General features: G+C 43.3%; 1 protein-coding gene across 1 annotated transcript; it reads left to right on the top strand.

Moving 5' to 3' along the window:
* Positions 1-1109: 1109 nt before the first annotated feature.
* On the top strand, positions 1110-20243 carry CUNH2orf80 (chromosome unknown C2orf80 homolog). Its single transcript, XM_051190369.1, has 8 exons — positions 1110-1240; positions 2414-2495; positions 4098-4180; positions 6226-6313; positions 6876-6947; positions 18515-18593; positions 18886-18975; positions 20175-20243. Exons 1-8 carry the CDS (start codon positions 1173-1175, stop codon positions 20210-20212), a joined length of 600 nt encoding a protein of 199 aa, XP_051046326.1. The 5' UTR covers positions 1110-1172; the 3' UTR covers positions 20213-20243.
* The last annotated feature ends 901 nt before the right edge of the window (positions 20244-21144 follow it).

Genomic DNA, 21144 nt, shown 5'->3' with positions numbered 1-21144 from the left:
AACCAGCTAAATGTTTATCTTACCCAGGAAACAATCTTATAAAAACATTCAGAATAACATTGTTGTTGTTTGGTTGTTTTGAATTTTTGTTTTGTTTTTGAGACAGGATTTATCTGTATAGCACTGGCTGTCTTAGAACTAGCTCTGTAGAACAGGCTGGCTTTGAACTCATAGAAATCCACTTGCCTCTGCTGGGATTAAAGGCATTGCCACCACTGCTTGGCCCAAAATAACATCTAACCAAACATTTTATAATAGTGATTCAGTCATGATGAGTCATCAAACTAGCTGTCACAATTAATACAAATCATGCTGGTAGGTTTGATTCCTAGCCCTACTTGTTGCTGAGCCCCCACCATTCAAGGGTAATGATTTTTTTCACAAACTTGTGTGTGTGAGAGAGAGAGATAGAGAGAGAGATAGATTTCAGAGCCCCTTTGATCCCATTACCTTATCTTTTTTTTTTTTTTTTTTTTTTTTCAGTTAAAGTCAAGGTGAGCATTGAAGACACATTTGCCACTATTGTGTGGACTGCCAAATGGCAGTCATGGACCACACACATGGACAGTTCCATCATGAGCTGTCATTCTAGCATGAAATCATTGGGAGTCACAGTGTTGACCACACACAGGACACTCCCAATATATTTAGACCACAAGTCAGCCTGTATGAGTGGTTCTGCCCAAAGAGCCTTATAAACTGCTGCATGCACCATCCCTGTTTTCCAAGCTGGATTGCTATGAGCATGAGTACACAGTGGGTGTGAGAAAAACTTGAAAGAAGGCAACCGAGACGGCTCAGGACGTCAAAATACTTAAACTCAGCCGAAGGACCTGAGTTCCACATCGCTGGGTGACATCATGAGAAAACCAACTCCTGAAAACTGTCATGTGCATCCTCACTCATATGCACACACAAAGTTACTTAATAAATTTTTTTTGTAATTAAAACTTGAAAGAAATGCGCCGTTAGATGGGAATGTGTTCCAAGGCTAGGTTCTAGGTCACTTTCTGACTTGGGACTCTTAGATCCCTTCCACAGCCTGAGACTCCATGACTGGTATTTGTAGCAACAGCATCCCTAATTCATAATCTCTCTGATTTGCTGCTGTAGTTTCTAGGCTTGCAGAAATTGCTCTTTCTAATGCCTATCAGGTGGAGCGCAAGCTACAGATGCCTGCTCAGCTCCAGTCTTGCGTCATGGAAAAGAGACATGTAAAACAGGAGGTGAAAAGGCTGCTGTGAGTATGGCTGAGAATAACTTTCGTTTCTGACCCTGGCATGTGGAATGCTGTCACAGATGGGCTGGATATTAGCAGGTGCACAAAAAGCTAAGGAGGGATCTCTCCGCTCTACAGGAGAAAGCCAGCAGATGCTCTGGTCTCTGTCTCTGTCTGCCAGGCACAAGTTGTGCAGGGCAGAATGCAGAATCTCTTAGGAAAATTCTTCTGTAGCAGCATGCATGTGCAAAGCACCCCCACAGCCTAGCAGGACAGGATGCATCACTGAAAGGGGAAGCACTTACTGGCAAAAGATATAGATGCCTAGATGTGGCTAGCACTTGAACCAGAGCCTCTGCTGCTTTTATTATTGCCAAGCTTAACAACCAAATAACCCATCTCCTTTTTCTTGACTTCTAAACTTTCTTGACTAATAAACAAAAGATCAAGTGTCCCATAAATTTTTCCCATCCAATTCAGTTTTGCTCTAGCCTAATACTTTAAAAATAAAAGTTGATGAAAAAAAATCACAGATCGTACAACAAGAAGAGGTCACATTTTATTTTTTATGTGTTGTTGGCACAACACTAATGTGTTTTTTTTTTTATCAAAGATCTTATCATAAATTCCATCAAATGTCCTTTGCCTATAAAGATGGTTGTCTTCTACTAAATCTTTAAAAAATGCTGGAATAAACATGTATAGAACTCACTCATGTTTACACATATGTGTTTGGAAGTCAATATAATAAGAAAAAACAAACAGTAGTTAAGAATGCCAACTCTGACAAGTGTAGTGATGCACACATTTAATCCCAGCACTATGAGAGACAGAGGCCAGTGGATCTCTGTGAATTCAAGACTGGCTTGGTCTACAGAATTCTAGGATAGCCATGACATAAACAAACAAACAAATCTTTTCTGTGTGCTGACATTTTGCATTCTTCCTGCTTTCCAATGATGAGTTTAATATTAAGATTAATGTGATTTGAGTTCATTATGATTAGATGTTTTAAACCTGTAGCTTTGAAGATCACTATCCAAGCTAAAATTGAATATTAACAGCTACTAGACCATCAGTGATTATCATTGCATTTTTGTCCTGGGAGGGGGAGGGACTGGGAAGAAATCCTCTTTCCGAAGACAGAACCCTGTGTCGTTCCCCGTATCTCAAAGCTGCTCTCTTGCTTTTAAGGGGAGAGTATATTGGCATCAGACTTCGGGAAAATGAATTTGATCCAAAAGGAAGACGTCAACTCACCTTTCTAGATGAGATGGTAAAGAATGTCATGTTGGTGAAACTCCCATTGCGTTCCGTATGTAACACACACACACACACACACACACACACACACACACACACACACACACACGGGCACCCTGGCCTCTTCCTTGTTTTCCTCACCCTAAGGTTGTCCCTATGATCATGTCCACCCACTAAATAGAAGGCAAAAAGAGGATGTGGAAATAAACATAGATGAGAAAAGATTTAAAGACAAATGACTACAAGATAAAAGGTTAACGCACAATGTTAAAGACCTTGGCAAAATTAGCAATAAGGTAGTTCTCAGCTGTAATCACATATCATCGCTTGCATTATCACAGTAAAAGCAAAGTGATACAGGACCCTTGAATCCTTTTCATTATTCATACTGAGTCTAGGTTCACGTGAAGTTCTGCTAGCTCATGACACAGAAAGTAGAGACGAAACTACAGAAAGATTTAGCTTGCCCCCTGTCCATGAGCTATCCTTGTGCTGAGAGGGGTGTCTCTTTTCCTCAGTTTCCCTCTGTGTGAAGCCAGGGTTTGGAATTAAGCCTGCCTCTCGTGTGCACACACCACACAGGAAGTTAAACAGATTAGAGCTGTGCTTTTCAAACTTTAATGAGGTTTTATTACAGAGCTATTTTGATTCTGGAGGTTGGGGGTAGGGCTGGGTGCTTGTATTTCTAATGAACATGACCAGTGTGACAGATCCAGACATCAAACTCCAGATGAGACTTCCACAAGTGACCATGGTCCAAACCCCTTATTTATAATTTAGGTTGGCATTTTACTTTAGCCGGGTCCCTGGAGGGTATCATTACATTACTTACAAATTCTTAGAACCTTTGCCTTCCTGGATATAGGGATGGGAAAGGGGATATGGGGATTAATAAGCGGTACACATGCTTATTAATAAGAGCTTACAGATGACCCGGGGAAATGTCACCACTGCGATAAGTAGAATCAGTTTTGTGCCAGGTGTGAAGGTCTCCATCTGTCACTCAGTCAGGTCTACCTGGCCCGTTGCTCATGCTCTGTCCCCCTGACATGTCCTTGTCCATCTGTGGAAATCCCCCTTTCCTACAAACCTTAGTTCTGAGGATGCCTCCTCAGTGAAGCCTCCCAGGATTATCTCTATCTCCCCAGGTGATTGCCACACTGCCTCCCTCCCTTTGCCCATGATTCCCTGTCCCCTGGGAGTGCATCTCTAACACCAAACAAGGTCAGAAAATGCTCACCATAGCCTTCTTTCTCCACTCCCCCCTTTTGCCTTTTTAAAACGTAAGGAGAGGGAGGCTCAGCACTCATCAGGGCATCGCCCAAGAGCAAGTCCCTGGCAATCCCAGTGTGAGGCCACATTTCCCAGTTCCCAGTTGAGGATTCTTTCTTTTCTGGACCACACACAGCAAGTAACTGCTTAACCAGAGCTAAAGTAAATGCCTGAAGATCCTGAAGGATCTCCTAACTGAGAATCAGGCTATTTATAAATAAGGAACCCCACCCCCACGTTGGAACATGAAGAGGGTGGGCTTCGTGATGCCACTGTCAGGGAAGTGCTTTGCTGGTACCTGAACCAATGCCCTCAAGCTCTGCTCTCTACTTCCGGCTTCCAGGCTCACTATGACTTAGCCGTCAGTGTTGCTTGTCAGTGGCTACATCCCTCAGAAGACTTAACTTGGCTCCAGTGGGAGAAACTGTAAGTTGAAATACGTTTCATTTTTTCCTTTTAATCTATTTATTTAGTGTGGGTATGGAGATAAGTATGTATAGACATCCCTGTGTACAGATGTGGGTGTACGCCAAGGTCGGAGGTCAATGTCTGACTTCCTCTGTCATTCTTCATCTTAGTTTTTGAGATACCATCTCTCTCCCATTGAATCTGCAGCTCACCACCAGCAGGCCTAGCTGGCCAGCCACCTCCAGGGAGTCTCCTCCTGTCCCCATCTCCATCTCCCCAGCACTAGGATTGCAGTTTGTGCCACCATTGTCCAGATGTTTATGTGGCTGATGAGGGAAGGCTCAGGTCCTCATGCCTGCACGAGACAACCACTCTACCTACGGAGCCGTATCCACAGCTCTTGTAGTTTTCCCTTGTAAAGCATGACTCTCATTTACAGAGGAAGTTCCAGCCCTATCTGGTGTCTTCTTATGATATGCCCTGATCTAGAAACACAAGGCAAACTTCTCCAGCCAGAATCCTCAAGACAGGCTACAGCTGACACCATAGCTATGCTCACATGTATTTCTAATCATTGGTTTCCATCAAGTTAAAAAAATAAAATAAAATCTTGCATGGATGCTCTTGTCTGAAAAGCATAACTTCATTGTATTATATACAAGTTATTATTTTTAAATGGTCAGTTCTGTAGGTAAAGCCTGAAATTACCTCCCAAGGGATCATCTTACACAGTTTCTGGATCCTGTAAACAGCTAAGTACTTGATTCTGCGCAGTCATTTCCTGCTCAGGAAATTATCAGCATTTTCCAAGTGTAGTGAGCAACTCAGCAGCTGCATTCAACTGGTCAGAGCAAGGAACTGAGAGCTCCGACTGAATAGCTCATTCCAAAGTCCAGATACTGTTTCTATTCCATGCTCCTAGATCAAGGTCACAGTTAGGAATTGACAGTAATAGGCAGAAAATCCAGTTTGAACAACCTTAAGGAAGGAACAAGAGCAAGGCGGAGGGGGGGTGGGGCACAAGAAATTGAGAGGACTAGAGAAGGTGGGGGGCAAGTTGGATTGGCTCTTTATCTAAAAAGTTTGTGAACTGGACTGTTAGGCACAGTAATTCTAAACTCGGGCTGATGAGATTTCTCAGTGGGCAACACACACAAACACACACACACTAAATAAATGTGATTTTTTTTTTCAACCTCACCTGATGCTACCAGGTCCTACCTCCTGTCTCTTTCTCCTGGGTGGACACTATTAGTGTCAGTGCTCATTTCATAACGAGGTTCGGTCTAAAGCAGGATGGATTTCACAAACAACAGACATGATAGGTGTCCCAGTGTTTCCTGATTTGTCTGGACATGGAACACACCAGCCAGACCCATGTTCAGAATCAACCAGCCTCCCTAAAGCTGTGCAAGCTTACCGTAAAATAAGGCAGGCTCCCTCCGAGCAAATGAGGAGAAGTGGAGTGGATGCCTGCTAGCAAAGCCATACCCAGTCACAGTGGAGAGAATGCCTGCTAGCAAAGCCATAACCATAATCAGCCACGTGGGACTGGCCAGCATTTATGACAGCTTCAGTGAAAACGGGCAACAAGGAAAAATCCATCACTTTGTTGGAAGATTAAAAATTCTAACTACATGTTTCATCAACAGAAAACCAATGATATTAACCTACTTAAAAAGTGGATAATGCACAGCCATTGATGGTTACTTACGGATTGGTATCACAACCTCAGCAGGTATCAAAAAGAGCAAGACTAGGAACCTAGAAGATGGATGGCTCGGTCAGTGTTCACTGTGGGAGAACCTGAATTTGATCTCCAGCACTCACATAAAATACTTGGCATGGTGGCTTAGATTTATAGCACTGACAAGCAAAGAGGTGGGTGGATCCCTGGGGTTTGCTGGCAGCCTAGCCTTCTTGGTGACCCCTAGGTCCAGTGAGAGACCCTGACTCCAAAACCAAGGTGGATGGTGCCGGAGGAATGACATCTGAGGGTGGCCTCTGTCCTCCATTCACACATACCTCACCCCCAACTCTTTCCCATCCATATTTCCCCTTAGGAAAGTGCCACTTCATGGTAGACCCGTGTATCCAAACCGAAGAGATCGAGAAGCAGTGATCTTATCATCTTACGCTGGGGTCTTAATGGTGAGGGAAAGAATACTGTTTGTATGCAGATAGTTCATGTCTTTTACTTTTACTTTTTATTTTTTTTTATTTTTTTATTTTTCAAGGCAGGGTTTCTCTGTGTAGCCCTGGCTGTCCTGGAACTTGCTATGTAGCCCAGGCTGGCCTTTAACTCATAGAGATCCACCTGCCTCTGCCTCCCAAGTGTTGGGATCAAAGGCCTTCGCTACCACTACCAGGCTTCATTCCAAGACTTCTGAGCTCATTTTGGTACTGATGCATATTTGTGTGTTTTCAATATTGATTCTAAATGCCTCAGATTTACTAATAGTAAAATTTATGATTTTAATGCATAATAAAAAACTTAGCTTCTATACCATATTGCAAAAATATTTGAGAGAGAAGAAAATAAGATGAGAGATATTAGTGTCTAGAGAACTTGTGTACACATTAATCTAGAATTTATTACCTACTTACTGTGCTACCTCTCACAGCATTAGACCCACCCATTGGGGCGGCAGTAATCCTGTTTTTTAAGGAAGAAGAAGCCACGATATGACAGCACGTTGTTTTTATTTCGCAGAACAGTATCCCAATTGAAGAAGTTCTTAAAATTTACGGGGCCTATCCTTCTGCGAGTCCTGATTCTACCAAGGTAGCCCTGATATGGGACTTTTGTTTGTTTGGTTGATTGATTGATTTTGTTTTTTGGTTTGTTTTTCTAGACAGGGCTTCTCTCTGTAGACCTGGATGTTCTGGATCACACTCTGTAGACCAGGCTGGCCTCAGACACAGAGATCTGCCTGAGTCTGCCTCCCAAGTGCTGGGATTAAAGGCGTGCACCTCCACCACCCAGCATATGAGACTATTAATACCAAGGATATATACATGCTACAGGTTGAACTCAGGACCTGTTTATGGGTATGCTAAGAAAGTGCTCTACCACTGACATAGACTCCCATAGCTCTTTATGTGCCTGTGTCTGTGTCTGTGTGCATGTGTGCTGCTGGGGACTCTACTCAGAGTCTTCTACGTGCTGTGCATTCATTTTACCATTGAGCTACATTCTCAGACCTTGGATGAGGTTATTTAGCATATTCATGCACATGATGATTTTCAGGCATCAGGTAAATAACAATTTTATGTCAAAAAGCTGAGATAGTGAGGCTGCAGCTCCCGGCTCCCTGGTTCAAATCCCAAGACCTATGTAGTAGAAGGAGAGAACACACACACTCCTGCACGCTGCCCTCTGACCGTCAACGTGAATGCTTGTGGCACACAAGCACCCACCATCCCCTGCTGTAGCCATCTGTAGTAGACCCGTGTCGCAGCCCGTCTTTGTGGGGCTTCAGTTCAGATCCAGCCAACTTGCCCGGTTTGTACATGAGAGGGGGATGTGGATTGAGAAATGTAGGTAAAGACGCTAAGAAAAAGAGACACAGGATAGAGTCAGGATGGCAACCTAGTGACTACTGGATACCCCATTTATTCGTCAACATTCTTAAGTACCCCAACCCAAAGGGAGACATGGCAAAAGACTTCTTTATCGTGTATAAAGAACAAACAGACTTTCTTCCCTAAATTCTCCAAACATTTGGTAACCACACCTTAGACTCAAGAGCAACTACACCTCAGATCAAGTCTGTTGTTATCTAGATAAGACATCCACAAGCAAGATCAAACATCCTACAGCAGTTCTTAATGACTTTATCCTTGGAAGAGTAAGGACAGTTTTGAACTCTCTGACCTTAAGTCAACATGAAGGGGAGCAGCCGGGTGGTGGTGCACACCTTTAATCCCAACACTTGGGAGGCAGATGCAGGCAGAGATCTCCATGAGTTCAAGACCAGCCTACTCTACAAGAGCAAGTTCCAGGACAGCCTCCAAAGCCACAGAGAAATCCTGTTTCAAACAAACAAACAAAAAGATGAAGGGGGAGCCATCTTTATGGGGCAGGACAATCCCCCAAATAAATAATTGTATTGTTTTTGTTTCTCAAGACAGGGTTTCTCTGTGTAGCCCTGACTGTCCTGGAGCTGGCTCTGTAGACCAGACTAGTCTCAAACTCAGATCTGCCTGTCTCCTGAGTGCTGGAATTAAAGGCATGCACCACCACTACACCCAGCAATAATTCCAATTTTAATAAAGGTGAAAATCAGATGCGGCTACATCTTGAGTCACACATGCTTGTAAAATGCCCCCTTGTAAGTGGAGCCATACATAGTAGCTGCCAGTGTGTTTTGTGGGTGGCTGGGTCTGGCAGCAAAGAGAGCACTGGACTAGGAGTCCAGATCCCATTGTTTCTGCCCACATCAACTTCTCACCCGTGTTTTCAGTAACATGGACCTAGCAAGTCACACTAAGCCATGTGATGTATTCTACCACCCAGAATAAGGACCAGACTTGTAAGGCTCAAGCAAAAGATCCGGCTAATGGCAGCCACTACCCTTTTCTCAATGACTTCTTGGGTACCACCAGCAGGATGACCAGCAGGATGCAGAGCTCTGATTTTCCTTCTCCAGAGCCCTCAATGGATCCCTTTCCTTCTTTGAGCCTCTATATTTTATTCCTTTATCTTAAAAAAAAAAAAAACTGTTCTGTTGCCAGATGTGGTAGCACATCTGTAATCTCAGCACTTGGGTGATGGAGGCAGGAGGATCCGGAGTTTAAGGTCATCATCCTTAGTGACATGGGGAATTCAAGCCAGCTTGGGCTACCTGAGGTCCTGTATTTGAAAAACAAATGTATTCTGAATGATTTCCAAGCTGGTTCCCTTCTTATAGTTTATGAATGTGTGAACATTCAGAAAGAATTTAAATATTAGCTATGATCCCTTTAATGATGGAAATTTCCTTGGGGACAGGGAGAGGCTGAACCAGCATGTTTACCCCTGTCCCTTGACTCATTGTCCCAAATGGCTCCCATTTGGGTTTGGGAGGGAGTCCCGTGTAGAGCCAGGGTTAGGAACACAGTCACAGGAGAGGTGCCACCCTGTTTCCTTACCTGTAGATGATAGTATATTACAATGTCTCACAAACACAGGGCAACTATCCCCTGTTCTTGTACCCACAGACCACAGTATGTAAGCAATGGGTCACAACCACAAGGCAGCTTGGAAGGAGTCACAAGGAGGGCAGGGCAGGGCAGGGCCAGGGTCACTGTCACTGACACAGTACAGATATTTATCCCCTGTCCTTGTACCTGCAGACTATACTGTGTAAGTGATAGGTCACCGAAGTTCCAGTGCCTACTTCATCCACCTCCATAGCAAGTATTTACTAAGTCCTGTGGTTTTTAAACTAGCTCCCCAGCACCTGCTGAGGTCCAGTCCCCTTAGCCTCTTAAGGAATCACAGCTGTTTCCCTGACCACAGTACTGCTCATCTGTTTGTCTTTTACGCTTTCAAACTATGAGGTTGAGTGTCAGGAATACACCACTGAACAAATTAGGGTGGCAAGGTGCCTTTTTTGTGGACAGGTTTCTCTTTGGTCTGGCAGCGCGTGTGCACACACACACGCAAAGAAAGAAAGAAAAGAACAACATGAAGACTTCTTATTAATTATGAAAGCTCGGCCTATAGTTTAGGCTTGTTCCTAACTAGCTCTTATAACATAAATTAATCCATTTATAACATAAATTAATCCATTTATAGTAATCTACATTATATTATATGGCATTGCCTCTCTTTCATCTTGTAAAACCAAGGATAGAAGGTGGGATTGTTGTGGCCATTAGGTGAGTCAGTCAGACGAAGTTTTAGCGTTTGGCACATGAAAACTTAAAATAATAGCTAGAATTAAGGTTCTGGAACTTAAGACTGGACAACTAAGTTAGTCTATGTTCTTCTACATCACGGTTTAATTTATCTCCTTTCTTTCTTTTTTTTTTTTTTGTGTGTGGTTTTTGGTTTTCAATACAAGATTTCTCTATATATCCCTGGCTGTTTTGGAATTCACTCTGTAGCCCAGGCTGTACTGAAACTCAGAAAACCACCTGCCTCTGCCTCCAAAGTATCAAGTGTTGGAATTAAAGGCATGCATTACCACACATAGCTTATTTTTCTTTTTTGGTGGGGGAGGGGGGTGGGCAGAGTTTTGTGATGTAGTCCAGGCTAGCCATGACCTCACTGTGTAGCCAAATTGGCCCTGAACTTTGAGGCAATCCCTATCTCAGTATCTGGATCACTCACTGGGATATGCCACCACACCTAGCTTTACATTAGAATTTCATAACCTCTTGAGCCAGACAATTCTGTATTGTATGATGTGTTGGAAGCTGGGTCTGGGAACTGCCATGTGCAGTAAGATATTTAGCACTATGCCTGGCCTCTAGCTAGCAGAGGCAAAAAACTCCTCTTCATTTGTGACAGTTAAAAATGCTTCCTAACTAGCCAGGCATTGGTGGTGCATGCCTTTAGTCCCAGCATTGAGGAGGCCGAGGCAGGCGGATCTCTGTGAGTTAGAGACCAGCCTGGTCTACAAGCCATAGTTCCAGGACAGCCTCCAAATGTAGCGAGAAACCCTGTCTTAAAAAACAAACAAACAACAACAACAAACCCCAAACAAACAAATGCTTCCTAACTGTCAAATGTATCCTGGGGACAAAATCACATCCGATTGAGACTCACAGCTCTCAGCATCCAAACATTAAACAACTGATCAAATGAGTATATTATTAACAAAATGCAAACTTGGCCTATCTGAGTAACCAATTCCCCAAATGATTGTGGTCTGAGGAATTAATGCTAGCAACCCCCCCTCCCCACCCCAGGAGCTCCTACCCACCACTGCAGAATTGCAGGCTTGACTGCACCCAGGGAACTTCTCTTCAACTTGGATGAGAAGCCAGCACTTCAAAAATAAAAGTGTAGGGCTACCTTGGAGTTTAACATAACTTCAAAAGTAATGGTTTTCATTAGAAGCCGGAGTGGTTTAACAACAATAAATGTTGTCAAAGGTTCTTTCATTACCACTTATATGGGAATGACCTTTGATTTCTTTGGATAAAATATCGCCAAAACATCAGCTGAAATAGTTTCTAAGCCAGAGTTTAAAAGCCGGTGGAATACAAATCTGATTAGGATGAACTTCCGGCAACTGGAATGAACTGTGGAACTGTGCACAGCCTGTGACTTTCTCTGGGACTCTCTGCTGCCCCCTGGTGATATAAAGGCGGCACAGGCAGGTACTGTTGACAATCAGGCGCAGGCTTGATAGCTGGCATTTTTTGTTAATAAGGAATTTGGTTTTCTGTTTATTTGGTTTCGTTTTTCTGATAAGGAGTCTGGACCCAGAAAAGACTCAATTAAAGGCTTAACATAAGTGTGGGATGTTTTCCACAGTCTTCAGATAAATATAAAACGTTCAGCTTGAATTAAACTGAAGAAAAAGCATAACTTGTTGGTTCACCTATAAAGCAACTGATAAAAGCATTCTTCAGCCTCATTTGATGTAAGAAAAGGGGCAAAAGAAAGGAAGGCAGAGAGAATAAAAGTGGGTGGAAGGAGAGAAGGGGGCTGAAGAAAGAACCCCAGGGCCTTCAGCTTTCTTCTGTCTTCCCAAAGTTCACCTCATTTTAAGAGCCAGCATTCAAATCCATCCTGAGTAGCACCCAAATGCCATAACCCCCTAGGCAAAGCAGACAGGGCCCAGACTCAGACCCACACCCTTCTAGCTGCATGCCTGATCTCAAGTTTCCTATGTGTAAGTAGACCTGAGGTCACGTCCAGTCCCCAACCACACCAGGCTGTTCTGAGGATTAAGTGGGACCGTGCATATCAATTACATGATGGCCCAATCTTCCATACAACTGCCATTGTCTGTAAGCCCACTCTGTGGGGGAACAACAGCCTCTTCCTGCCAGCAGCCGGCTCTGTTTATATTTTTGCAGTGCTTCGATTGGAGACAGGGCCATGTTTTTAGACATGGATGCACACTATCTCTGAGCCACATCTTGGGTCATGTGTGTGTGTGTGTGTGTGTGTGTGTGTGTGTGTGTGTGTGTGTGTCCTCTCCAATCACATGCCTTTGATTTTACTTTGCATGTTTATATGTGCATGTGTAGTGGGCAGCATGTGTATATTATGCATATTTGCATGTGTGTGCATGCCCAAGTGTGCAAATTCATGCAGATGCCGGAGGCTGGTGTCAGGCCCTCAGTCACTCTCATACTGAGGTCTGGTTTCTCGATGGGTGAGAGGGAGTTTAGACCTCTGAGTTGTTTGCTCTGTGTGTTTCTGTTGAGCAGCCTGGATGGTGCGTGCCTAGGAAGTTGCTAAACCACAGAGTATGCCCTTGCTCAACACTCCCATGAATTCAGCCGGTTGTTTTCTAAAGTGATTGCACTGTCCTATCAGCAATGTATGCTATCTACACCGATATTATCAAAACAGAGAGAATGTGTAAATTAGTAGTTCCCTGTGGACTTCGCTGAGGGTTGGTATGGATTTGTTCGTTTGTTTGAGAGTGAGTCTCCTAGCACAGGCTGACCTCAAACTCACCACGGAGGATGACTTTGAACTTGTGATGCTCCTGCTTCCATCATCTGTGGCTTTAATTCATATTCTGATCACCAGCCAACAAAGTATGTATATTTCCTCTTTGGGAAAGGGCATATTAGGGTCATTTGTCTGTCTTTCTGATGAATTGTCCTGTCTCTTTCCATCTTTCTGTCTTCCCCACCCTTCCCAAGGCTGAGTCAGAGCTTTTGGGAAAACTACAATAGGACAGCATTAGTTGAGGCATAGGCTTCCCCAGTAATTCATAAAATTTTTCACCAACATAAAAGTTTCCTGAAATATATTTTTGCAATATCCCAGCCACATTTCCAGAACTCCCTGGGTTTGTGCGAGTGATCCTTCCAGACAACATGCCTGGTTGTGACTTTGGTAAACCTGATAACTGTAAGATTCTGTCCAATTATTTTGACATCAAGGGTCAGAGCCCAGCCCCCTCCTCACACACTTCCTGTCTTGATGAGGTCATAACAATATTTGTATTTATTTATTTAAAATATGTTTATGTCATTTCACCTCTCCCTCGCCTCCTTTCTAGCCCTCCTCCTCCCACTCTTCTTTCCCTTCTACTGTTGCTATAGCGACATTATAATAAATTCCTGCTTCAGTTTGATAGGCAGGAGATAAAGACATGACCCTTACCTCCTCCCTTGGATCTCCTCTCCAGATTCTGCATGCCTTGAGGAAACTTCTGCTGACTGTGCTGTGGCATTTAGCAAGCTCATGAACTAAGATGTGATTAATATAATCCTTTAACAGAGAGGTCAGACTCAGGGCTAAAGAAACTCCAGGTTAGGATCCAAGTGTCATCTTACTTTTATAATAATCCTTCCAATAAACCACACAGGAAGCTAAATGAATGGTGGGTATGAGTCATAGATTATCAGGACTCGGGGAACGATGTCAGATAGTCACATGACCTCTGCAACTCTCAGGTCTGTCTCCCCTGGGGCAGGAACACTGGAGCCCAATAAATACCTGCTTTTTTTTTTTTTTTTTTTTTTTTTTTTGTCTTAATCACAGGAGACTATTTTCCTTTCCTTATGCCTCACACACAGCAGCCGCAATTACCAATACCTACCTAAAGCCTCTTTTCAGATTTGCATTTGTGCCGTAAGGTCATCTTTCGAAACAGGCATTATAGTTTGTGTCCTGCTGCAGTAATAAAGAAACCTGACAACTTAAGAGATAAAAAGTTTGACTCACAGTTTCAGAGTATAGTCCATCACTGTGGGAATGTCTAGGAGGCAGGAACTTGGAGCATTTGAAGTTCACAATACATCCATAATCCAGCAGAGAACAATGTGTTAATGCATGCTCGACAGCGTTTAGCTTGCTTCTTCACTATTACACAATCCACTATCGCTTACTAAGAAATAGTGCCACCCATAGTAAGGACGCTCTCCACATCTCAATTAAGGCAATGGAAGACAGACTCCATGGACCCCCATAGACCAACACAATCTAAATAATTGCTGACCGAGATCCCCTCCTACTTGAGGCTTGACGATCAAAACTCACCATCACAATAGGTTCTGCGCTTCTTGAAGAGAGAGGGCAAAGTTTATGTTTATGCTCAGGTCTTTATGTCACTAATGTAATTAAATGTACATAATTTCAAGTGGAGACAAAGCACAAAGGGATGAAGAGTTACTAGTGTGCATGTGTGATGTGTGTGTTCACATTCCTGTGCGTGTGGTGTGTGCACACATGCGTAAGTGAGCACTGAGTGTGGAAGGCTGAAGCTGATGCCGGGCATCTTCTTCAGGGGATCTCTGCCTTATGTTCTGGCACAGGGGCTCTCACTGGAGCAGGAGCTCACACTTCAGTCTGGACAGCAAGCCCCAGGGACCCTCCTATCTCCTCCTTCCCTGCACTGAGATTCTAACTGTGTACTTCCACATGGTTCCAACTCTGAAGTGTTAATCTAATTTTTATATGTATATATGTATATATGTATATATATATATATATATATATATATATTTGTTGTTTTGTTTTGTTTTTCTGTATTGCTTTGGAGCCTGTCCTGGAACTAGCTCACAGACATTCACCTGCCTCTGCCTTGAGAGTGCTGGGATCAAAGGTATGGGCCACCAATGCCCAGCTAATCTAATTAATCTTAATCAATAGAAACTCAACAGTCAGATATCGGTGTGAAAACCTGGAAGATCAGAGAACCGGAAGCAGCCGACAGTTGCTTAACCTTGTGTTAAGTCAGAGTTGGGCTGTGAGTGAGTAATACTAAAGATGGATCAAGATAAAAGGGTTCTGGATCTGTAACATTCCAACTCTACATAATCATAAAGTTCTAATCAGGCAATCAGCCTTGCAGAACCCTTAACATGGGCGTGGCTTGTCTCACTTGTTATCTAGTCCACGCTTTCTGTATGGCACAACAGGAATTCTATAGATATAGGGGAATATGGCTCACTCGACACGTGTATCACAATTGCAAAAAATTGTTTCTATCACAGACTCCATCTAGGTCTCTGCTCAGCTCTCCCTGTGTTGCAGACTTCGGCCTGATTGTCTGTCATAGTTGCTGGAGGGCCTTCTGTCTCAACTATGTTGCAGACTCAAGAAGGTGAAGAATTCTTTTCCTCCTTAAGGAAATGTGTCCTGAGTCTCACAGAGCACACTGTTGTGTGTATCATGGGCAAAAGCCTCCTTGTGTAGTCACATTTAGCTAGAAGGGAAGATTGGGGGCACAGGTTTCTATCTGGGTGACAGCATGTATAACTGTCCCCAAAAGGAAAAAAAAAAAAAAAAAAAAAAAGATGATTCTTGGGAGGCTACCAGAAACCTCTGTCACAATGTCTAGGCCACACGAGGCATGAAGTTAGATCCCTGTGATGTGAATGCAATCGAGTATTTCTAATCCTGTGCCTGCAGGTTGAAGGGTTTTCAGCCCTTAAAGAATAAGAGTAGGTGAGCATTCGGGAACACTGTTCTCTACAATCCACCTTGTCTCAACATGGAGATAAGAGGAGAAAACAATGTGACCCATCTCACCAAACTCCCAGAGTTTACAGGATCAGTATAAAGGCCAGCATAGCAGATGAAACCATACACAGAAAAAAAGGAGATTATATAGTCAACCTCTCATGCATATAAATGTTAAAATCCTCAAAAATAAACTATGTTCACTGAGGAAGAAAGAAAAAGATGTCTTTTACTACCATGTTGCCATGTGTGTTTGTGTATTTGTGTGTGTACACATATGCACATTTGTGTATGTACATATGTGTGCAGAGACCAGAGGTAAACGTTGAGTGTCATCCTCAATGATCTCCACTTTGTTTTTTGAGACAGGATCTCTCACTGACCTGGAGCTTACCATTGCTGAACTGGCTGGGCACTGAGCTCCAGAGGGCCACAGCACTAGTGTTACAAGCACTAGCTCAATTCCCAGCAAACACATGGTGGCTCATCGCTGTCTATAGTGGAATCTGATACCCTCTTCTGGTGTGCAGGCAAACATGCAGAGTGCTCATAAACACAAGTAAACAAATATTTGGAGCTGGAGAGATGGCTCAGCAGTTAAGAGCACTCAATGCTGATCCTCTTCCAATGGACCTGGATTCAATTCCCAGTCCCCACATGGCAACTCAAAACTGTCTGTGACTCCAGTTCCAGGGCACCTGACACCCTCATACAGGCATACATACAGGCAAAACACCAATGCACACAAAATAATAATAATAATAAAGAAATAGATTTATAGGACTTGCCATCTCCTTCCCTATTAAATAGTACATTGACAATCTTTGCTACCAGAAATAATTAAGGAGAGGGTCAATAGAAATACAGAAAATTGTCATTCTTTAAAATGCCATAATGAGCTGGGCAGTGGTGGTGCACACCTTTAATCCCAGCACTCGGGAGGCAGAGGCAGGCAGATCTCTGTGAGTTCGAGACCAGCCTGGTCTACAAGAGCTACTTCCAAGACAGTGGGGTTAGCAAAGCTGCTGGATGCGGGATCAGTGTAAAACCTTAATTCATTTCTATAAGCCAGGAGTAAAGAGAAAACAAAGTTTGGACACATGATATTGACTATAAACTAAAAAGCAGACTTAGGAATAAATCTAACAGAATCTGCATAAGGGTTCTACACTGCAAACTCCAAATGTTGTTGCTATTAGAAAAGGCCTAAGTGAGTGGAAAGATACAGCATTCATGAGTTAGAACACTCGTGGTTTTGAAATCCTCAGCCCTCCCCATGACTAACTCACCCCCTCAGAGAGCTCTTTCTCTCCCCCCTCTCTCCCACTCCCTTCCTCCCTCATTTCCTTCCTTCATCCCTCAGTCCATTTCTCTTTCTCTTTTCACATATTGACAAGCAATTATCAAATCGGTAGGAAGCACAAACAGGAAAGAATAGTCAATCTGGGAAAGGGAAGTCAATGCTGGCAGGTAGCTGCCTTGGATACCAGGCCTACTGTTCAACTATGGGACAGCACGGATGGGGTGAGCATTGGCCAAATGACCATGAACCAGAATGTAGAATCTGGCAGCAAATCAACATCATCCAGTGCCCGGACTTAGGACAAAGGTGACACAATGTGCATGGGAAGGATGAGCTGTCAACAAGTGTTGGCTCAGCTCTTGTCCTCCCTCTCACACCATGAACAAAAGTCCTACTTGAAGGACTGTGGATTTCCATGTGAAAGATAAAAGCAAGAAAGCCATCAGAGGAAATGCAAAAAAAAAAAAAAAAAAAAAAAAAAAAAAAAAACAACTGTTTTGTTGTTTTGTTTGTTTTAATGGTGGTAGTGAATCAAGGGCCTTTGTATGGTAGTCAAACATCCTTCAACTGAGCCCCAGGTGAATTTTAAATCAGACTCTGTCACTCTAGTGCTTTAAAACATCCCAGTGGGAATAAGCCTGGTCCAGGACAAGCCTCTTAATTGGTTATCCAATACAAAGTAGTCAGTCCTGGGTCATACACACACGAGCCTCACTAAACAGACCCATCTGGTTGTATTGGTAGACTTATGCCTTTATATATTACATGTGACAATAAGAATAGAAACAAGGCCACCAGTTAGAGACGGAAGAGCATGGGAAGAGTTGGAGGGAGGAGGGAGAATGGAGGAAGTGATATAATTTTTTTTTAAGTAATTTACTTAACTTTATTTTATGTGCTTTGGTGTCAAATCTCTTGGAACTGGAGTTACAGACAGTTGTGAGCTGCCATGTGGGTGCTGGGAATTGAACCAGGGTCCTCTGGAAGAATAGCCAGTGCTCCTAACCTCTGAGGCACCTCTCCAGCCCCGTATTTTTTAATTTAAAAAGCTTACTAATAAAGTTAAGAGCATAATTAAAAAGCATTCCAGTGGCATACATGCTCAGCCTATACTGTGTATTGGTTTATGGGGGCAGGGAGCAGCAGGGGAGAGCATAATGTCAGGGCAAGTTCTTTACTCGGGCAAGAGAATACTTGAGTTCCACAGCAAAAGCAAGGCAGGAGCAGAAAAGTGACTATGCCAGGAGAGGGAACTGTGAGGAATGTCCAGCGCAAAGGGGGCTTCTGTGTTATGGGAACCAAGCACAGGGCAGAGTCTGTAAATGAAGACCACACTCACCCTCCTTTGGGATGCTTCATCAGTACAGCAGGCTCTCGGGGTTGGCGAGACACACCACGTGCTCCCCGCAGGAGGCTCACACAGCTGTAAAACAGCACTGTCTTCTTCCATGTCTCCCAGGCTCTGTTGCCCCGCCGCTCCTTGCACCCTTTTGCCATGTTGACAGCACCCAACGCAGCAGAGTGCAACCACAGACAGAGTAAGTTTGCTTCCCTCTGGCAGTGGAGAACGTTAACTAGGAGATGAGCCTACCAGGTGAGGTTAACTGTACACTGATTATATTTCTATCTGGTGAGATTTAAAAAAAAGTCAGGATCCTTCATAACTTGATGTTCCCCTCGCCTACACTACCCTAACCAGAGAGGTTTATTTCTCAGATCCTTTGGTGAGGGGGACAATGTAGTCCAGAAAGGCAAGATCTAACTAACATGGTGGCAAACACATTTTTCTAAAGTTTCATACTCTGATGTGGTTATTCTCCGTGTCTGCAGGTGTCAAGTTGAGGAGAGGAGCAATGACTAAAAAAGCCTCCGGCGGCTCTACAAAGAAAGCAATGGTCCAGAATGGCAATCTGGGAAAAGGTGCTCATACACACAACTCAAGCACAAAGTTTGTCCGAACACAGATGCTATGGGAGGACTTTGTCTACGTTGTCTTGAACATTGAGTATTTGGAGTTCGAGGTTCTGGGTGTGAATACAGAGCCCATTACTTCTCAGCTGCATGGTTTTGAATAGGTTGTGTAACCATTCCATGCCTTAGGTTCCTTCTCCAGGGGGAGAGAGAGAGAGAGAGAGAGAGAGAGAGAGAGAGAGAGAGAGAGAGAGAGAGAGAGAGAGAGAGAGAGAGAGAGAGAGCGGCATAATGGCATAATAGTACAAGTCTCTTAAAGTCACTGAGTAATCAGAATTATGGATGAGTGGTTAGAATGATACTTGGTACATGGTGAAGCCTAAATAAATATTAGCCGTGATTAGCTTTTAACACTTGAAAATTGCTCTTCAGAAATAAATGGGCTGTTTTTCAGTTTATTCAGATAGGGTGGCTTACTTTAGTATCTGCACCTACAATGTTCTGGATGAGAATTCCATCACAAAGGAAAATTTTGTCTTCTCTTTCATGGCATCTCCCAACACCTGCCCTTTCACTTTTCCTATCCATTGAGTCCTCAACTGTTATGTAGAAGAATTTAAAGACTAGTCATAGGTGGATAGGGCTGGGGGGTGGGGGGGGGAGTCGAAAGATTCTGTTGCAGTTGTCATTTTCATGAGAGTTACTATAGCTCTGGGTTCTCAACCATAACATACAAGGTGAAAATAAATTAAACAGAAGTCAAAGAGACCAACTTGGTCAATGTAATTGTCTTAGTTTCGTTTCTTTTCTTTTGCTCTTTCACAACTGAGATTTTATTGGTTGAGGAGCAGAGTACACAGACATTCAATTCTTAACACAGGTATCCAAACTCTGAAGAGTTACCTTCTGTGTTCGAGTACCCAAAAGAGCTACGTGTTGTTTCTCTTTGAACTTATTCCAGTGATGTTTTTAAAACCCCAGCTATTCTGGGAAACCTTTAAGGATTTCTTTTTATTGCACCGGTTGCTTCTTTTAATCAAAATGGATATAAGCAACATTTCCCAGGAAAGCTAATCTCTCTGTGCTTTCCTTTCTTTCCTATAAAACAAAGAGTATTATGTGTCACTCTGGGTTGTTTCAAAAACTAAATGAGCTAATATGTTATACAGCTGTGCTTGATACCAAAACCATCCTTACTTGTTCTGTAGGTCGCTCGGAAATGAGAACTAGTGTCATGGATGCCTAACAGAGGCTCTGGGAGCAGAAAGGAAGCTTCACCATACAACCATAGAGCTGCGGTCGTCACCAGAACACTCTCTTCCTGCAGTTAGCTATTGCTGTAAATGGCATTAACCATCATGTTTGCCCTTGAGCCTTTTTCTCTCGGAAGCATTTTGCACATATGTTTTGGCAAAAGTAAAAAAAAAAAAAAGTCTATATTCTATGCTGCTTCATTATGTGCCTGGAAGACGGCTAGAGCATTTGGAAGGGATTCACTGTTTCTGGACAGGGTGAGACACTCTGGTTTCGACACACATTTTAGCAAATGTGTAGCATTGAATATTGCATAGGGTCATGGAGAAGGAGGTGGTTTCCCAAGGTTTCAACCCCAAATAAAACTGACTTCTCATTAGCATACTTTCAAATAGAGAAAATGTAAACTCATTCCATTTCAATAAAGTCTGAAAAGAGAAATAGATGCTGGCTGTCTCTGGGTAAAACACAATGACCATTAGAGAAAGCTGTGCTGCTCATTTGGGACCTTTCCAAAATGGCAACAAGGCACATGGCTAACCAGTTTGCAGTTACAACATCAGAGGAATGCCAGTATATTATACCTCTCCTTTCTTAAGGACCACATGCCATCTTAGGGCCACATGCAAAGTCAGGTGAGTTTGTTGACCACTTCTGAAAATAGTGGTGTACTCCTATTGTGGTTGGGGAGGTCAGTGCGGGCGTTTCCACATGCTGCTTGATCACAGTTGTACTTGAGGCTTACCAGGATGCTTGGAATTCAGGATGGACGCAGGGGAGGACATCAGTGGCCTGTGATCCTTGCCAAGGCTGCAGCTGCTGGGGACTTTGCCCAGTTTGTTTCTGTATAGCCTCGCTGGCTGTGAGAAGACACTTCTTGACGTCTATGCTTTTGTCAGCCATATACATCATGTGAGTGAGGGC

Source organism: Phodopus roborovskii, unplaced genomic scaffold, assembly GCF_943737965.1.
Source record: "Phodopus roborovskii unplaced genomic scaffold, PHOROB, whole genome shotgun sequence".
Taxonomy (NCBI): Eukaryota; Metazoa; Chordata; class Mammalia; order Rodentia; family Cricetidae; genus Phodopus; species Phodopus roborovskii.
The sequence above is the reverse complement of the archived record's forward strand: the minus strand, read 5'-3'. Positions and strand labels throughout refer to the sequence as shown.

What these genes read in the sequence shown, in the direction of transcription:
- CUNH2orf80 (XM_051190369.1), top strand. Translation starts at nt 1,173, where the DNA reads ATGCCTGCTCAGCTCCAGTCTTGCGTCATGGAAAAGAGACATGTAAAA. An exon ending in CAGGAGGTGAAAAGGCTGCT is followed by an intron (nt 1,241 to 2,413) that starts GTGAGTATGGCT and finishes CTTGCTTTTAAG; the next exon opens with GGGAGAGTATATTGGCATCA. An exon ending in TCACCTTTCTAGATGAGATG is followed by an intron (nt 2,496 to 4,097) that starts GTAAAGAATGTC and finishes TCCGGCTTCCAG; the next exon opens with GCTCACTATGACTTAGCCGT.